The 5,000-nt window shown below is 42.8% G+C and overlaps 1 protein-coding gene across 1 annotated transcript; it reads left to right on the forward strand.

Annotated features, from left to right (window-relative positions):
- Window positions 1–1,933: 1,933 nt before the first annotated feature.
- Window positions 1,934–3,570, forward strand: LOC138888049 (uncharacterized). The gene is made up of 2 exons (XM_070169848.1): window positions 1,934–2,131; window positions 3,406–3,570. The coding sequence occupies exons 1-2, from the start codon at window positions 1,934–1,936 to the stop codon at window positions 3,568–3,570; spliced, it is 363 nt and encodes a 120-aa protein (XP_070025949.1).
- The last annotated feature ends 1,430 nt before the right edge of the window (window positions 3,571–5,000 follow it).

The following is a 5,000-nucleotide window of genomic DNA, read 5'->3' on the forward strand; positions in this document are numbered from 1 at the left end:
TGGAAAAGAAAAAGGTTCTCGGGTTATGCCGGGGAGGTCCACGGGTTATGCCGGGGAGGTCCACGGGTTATGTCGGGAAAGTTATCGGGTTATGTCGGAAAAGAAGAAGGTTCTCGGGTTATGCCGGGGAGGTCCACGAGTTATATCGGGAAAGTCATCGGGTTATGCCAGAAAAGAAAAAAAAGGTTTCTCGGGTTATGCCGGGGAGGTCCATGGGTTATGCCGGAAAAGTCATCGGGTTATGCCAGAAAAGAAAAAGGCCCTCGGGTTATGCCGGAAAAGAAAAAGGTCCTCGGGTTATGCCGGGGAGGTCCACGGGTTATGCCGGGGAGGTCCATGGGTTATGCCAGGAAAGTCAATGGGTTATGCCGGAAAAGAAAAAAGGTCCTCGGGTTATGCCGGGGAAGTCCACGGGTTATGTCAGAAAAGTCATCGGGTTATGCCGGAAAATAAAAAGGTCATCGGGTTATGCCGGGGATCAACTAGGGAGTGGAACCCTATACTGGAAAGGACTACCAGGTTATGCTGGCAGCGACTAGGGAATGGAACCCTATGTTGGAAAAACGTAGCTAGAGATTGGGGATCTTAGGCTACCATGATTTTGTATTTTTCTTCTTCTTTTCTTTCTTCTTTCTTCTTTTCATTTTTTTTACTTCACTTTTCATTCTTCACTTTTGAATGAAGAAGGGGATCAGGATATTGTGCTAGGTGAATTGAGGAATGCCGACAGCCCCCATGAATTAAGTTATTGTGGGGACATTGAGGTCGATGAGGTCATGGAGGCAATGTGTAAGATGAGGAGGGGCAGAGCTACCGGGCCAGACGAAATTTCGGTTGAGCTTTGGAGGTGTATGGGTAGACCAGACTTGGAATGGCTTACTGGGTTATTCAATGTTATATTCAAGACTAATAGGATGCCTGAAAAGTGGAGGTGGAGTACAATGGTTCCGCTGTATAAGAACAAAGGCGATATCCAGAGCTGTAACAACTATAGGGGTATCAAATTACCGAGTCATACCATGAAAGTCGGGGAGAGAGTGGTAGAAATGAGAGTGCGAAGGACGGTGTCTATTTCAGATAACCAGTTCGGGTTCATGCCGGTGCGATCTACCACAGAAGCCATCCACCTTATTAGGAGGATGGTGGAACAATACAAGGATAAGAAGAAGGATCTCCACATGGTGTTTATCGATCTAGAGAAAGCGTACGACAGGGTTCCTAGGGAGGTCTTATGGAGATGCCTAGAGGTTAAAGGGGTCCTGGTTGCCTACATTAGGGTGATTAAATACATGTATGATGGAGCTAAGACTTGTGTTAGGACAGTAGGAGGCGACTCTGACCATTTTCCGGTTGTTACAGGGTTGCACCAAGGGTCTGCGTTCAGCCCTTTCCTATTTGCCCTGGAGATGGATGCCACAACGCATCATATTCAAGGGGAGGTGCCATGGTGCATGCTATTTGCTGATAACATAGTCCTAATTGACGAGACACGATGCGGCGTCAACGAGAGGCTAGAGGTTTGGAGGCATGCCCTTGAGTCTAAAGGTTTTAGGTTGAGCAGGACGAAGACGGGATACCTCGAGTGCAAATTTGGGGCCGAGCCGATGGAAGCAGGAATGGAAGTGAGGCTTGACTCTCAAGTCATCCCTAAGAGGGGTAGTTTCAAGTACCTTGGGTCAGTTATTCAGTGGATTGGGGAGATCGACGAGGATGTCACACACCGTATAGGGGTGGGTGGATGAAGTGGAGGTTAGCGACGGGAGTCTTGTGTGACAAGAAAGTGCTACCGTTACTAAAAGGTAAGTTTTATAGAGCAGTGGTTAGGCCTACTATGTTGTATAGGATCGAGTGTTGGCCGGTTAAGAACTCACACATCCAGAAGATGAAAGTAGCAGAGATGAGGATGCTGAGATAGATGTGCATGCATACAATGATGGATAAGATTAGAAATGAAGATATTCGAGAGAAGGTGGGCGTGGCCCCCATAGAGGACAAGATGTGGGAAGCAAGACTCAGATGGTTCGGGCACATTCAGAGGAGGAGCATTGATGCACCAGTCAGGAGGTATGAGCGACTGGATGTGGTGGGCACGAGGAGAGGTAGAGGGAAACCTAAGAAGTATTGGGGAGAGGTGATCAGGCAGGACATGACACGACTTAGGATTACTGAGGACATGACCCTTGACAGGGAATTGTGGAGGCCGAGCATTAAGGTTGTAGGTTAGGGGGAAGTTGTGAATATTTCTACAGCGCACTAGAGTGAGACTAGCCAGTTAGGAGTTAGCCTTAGGATTCTACTGATCAGCTACTAATGTAGGGCTTTATCTATTGGATATTAGTATACTTTCCATCCTTTTCGTATTTCCTATATTTCTTATATTGTTGTTATTTTGTTATTTTATGTTATGTATTTTATGTTATTTTATTATGAGTCTATTGATAGTACTAATATATCGTCTCTTGTTGCTTTCTTGAGCCGAGGGTCTCCTAGAAACAGTCTCTGCCCCTCGGGGTAGAGGTAAGGTCTGCGTACATATTACCCTCCCCAGACTCCTCTTGTGGGATTATATTGGGATGTTGTTGTTGTTGTTTTTAATTTTATTTAGGAGAATGAATGAAGAGTTTAAAAGGACTTCCCCTTTTGGGTCAACTTACTACAGAACCATTTTGGTTTCTGCGTGCCTTGCTTTTATTGCATCTGCTTCTTGCAGAGTTGTTTTGGACTGCACCTGTTTCATGTTTTCAAATCAAAGAACAATTTGTCAGTTTGAAACGGTGGTTGGTTTTGTGGCCTTGATTGTTTTGATCACTTGATGAAGATCTTAACTACAACTGCTTGTTCCCTAAGGACCGATTTCATTTCAGGCCCTGGAGAACCTCTGGTTTTTTCAGACTTTGCCATGACGATTGGTCGGTGGGACCCAACCTTATTGACTTTATTTTACCTTCGTAGGCCTTTCCCTTCTGACTTCTTTTTCTTTTCTTTTTTCTTTTTTCTTTCTTTTTTTAACTTCGGAGCATCGGGGAACTTTTGGCTCCTCAAACTTTGCTGCAATGGCTAGTCGCGTGGGACTTAACCTTTTCCTACTTTATTTCGCCCTCGTAGGCCTTTCATTTTTGGCTTCTTTCTTCCAACTTCAATTTCACAGCATTTGGGGTATATTCGCTTTTCAAACCTTTGTGAGACAATTAGCCACATGGGACTTAACCTTTTCAACTTCATTTTCCTTTATAGGCACTTCAATTTGATTTTCTCCTTCCGAGAGTTTTGATTTCGAAGCATTGGCTGCCATGGCCAGTCGAGGTCAACTTGATGCTCGTGGCGAGGTTGGGTGCCTTTTTACGTATTAGCTCATGCCAAATGAAAGCCCTATAAATCAGTCTTGTCATCCCTTCTTTGTCTCAGTTCCAGAATAAAGTTAACCCGAAAGGGATTCAAAGAAAAATAAACAATGTACAGGATAATGAATTTAAACGAGAGGTATCCCTTTCGGGGAGAAGAAAGAAGGACTTATCTGGAGTGCATGGGGACTTCAATGAACATGACATGCCTTTTGGACTGGATGTCTGATCTATGTGAACCGTCCGACTCTCAGAAATTCATCACAACTTTGCCTTGAAACTGAGGAACCTCGCTAGGACTCTGTTGATGCTGATGGTTGCAAGGATCCTCTTTTCAATCAGAGGCGCCCTTTGCGGGTTTTCACGAGCTGACCTCTCTCATTTGCCTTCTCATCTTCGCCTTATAGTGCTCTTTGCGAGTTTTTACTAACAGGACTCTCTCATTTTGATTTCTTTGCTTACTATCGCCTCAAGATGCCCGTGTGAGTTTTCACCAATAAGAATCTCTCATTTTATTTCTCTCATTTTGACTGTATCGGATCCAAGTAATTGTATTCTACGGTCCTTGAACATTCTCACCGATTGATCGGAAGGACTTGAACAGGGTTTGGATAAAAAAGGATTTAGATTGAGTTACAACTTTGGAACCTTTTGGGCGGGATCATCGCCGAACCATTATAACATCTGCTCCAGTTTCACTTTTTGGGGGATTTTGGATTTTTATTTTAGTGTGACTGAACCCCAGAGAGAGGCTGCCTACGTATCCTTTCGGAATCAAGTCGAAGTAGTTCATGAAACTTTGTTGTTGGTTTTCTTTTGTTTTTCTGTTTTGCTTTGTTTTCTCTTTTCCTTTCCTTTTTTCCTTTCTCGATTTTTTTTCATTTCATTGTCCTTTCTTCCATTTTTTTAATCTTTCTTTTTCTTCTCTTTTCATTTTTTTCATTCTTCATTCATCATTTTCAATATAACTTCCAGGTTCCAAAGAGGGTAATCAAAGAATGGGAGCCGGCTCAAAGGGTTTACAAAGAGTTGAATATTTGGATAATGAGAAAGAAAGCCTTCTTCATCCTAATCGTAGAACGTTAACGCTATATAGAGGATCCAACATAGTACCTTTTGACTGCATTTGCATTGACAGTTGTTTCAGGGACATTTCCTTCGATGTGCCCCAAGTACAACGCACTCTTTTGGCAGTACTCTTGTTGCAATGTATGAACCTTTCCAATCTGGAACCAATTTTCATTCAGTTGTTCCAACTCTTTGTTTTATTTCCTTAAACTAGTCTTCATTGCGATCTAATTCTTGATTCATTATTTCGAGGTCTGACAACGTTTTAGGATCTGGGCATAAAGTCCGCAAGCATGTCATGTTATTAAATCTGCATTTAATAGAACTAAAAAGAGAATAAGAAAAATGACAAGATTAAGAAAAGAGACATCCCTGGAAGAATTTCATTTGATTTTTTTATTGATTTTTTTTTGAATTTCAAAGATAGAAGGGTTTACATCAGAAAGTAAGACAATAAAGTAGAACATTCGGATCACACCCTGAGATAATTCGGACGCAGAATGGATAGCAAAACTGGCTACCGAGACTCCCGTCTAATAGGGTACTTTCAGGCTTGGCAACTGTTTTTTGGCTTTTATTCTATCTCGGCAA

This window comes from Nicotiana sylvestris, chromosome 3 (assembly GCF_000393655.2).
Source record: "Nicotiana sylvestris chromosome 3, ASM39365v2, whole genome shotgun sequence".
Lineage (NCBI taxonomy): Eukaryota > Viridiplantae > Streptophyta > Magnoliopsida > Solanales > Solanaceae > Nicotiana > Nicotiana sylvestris.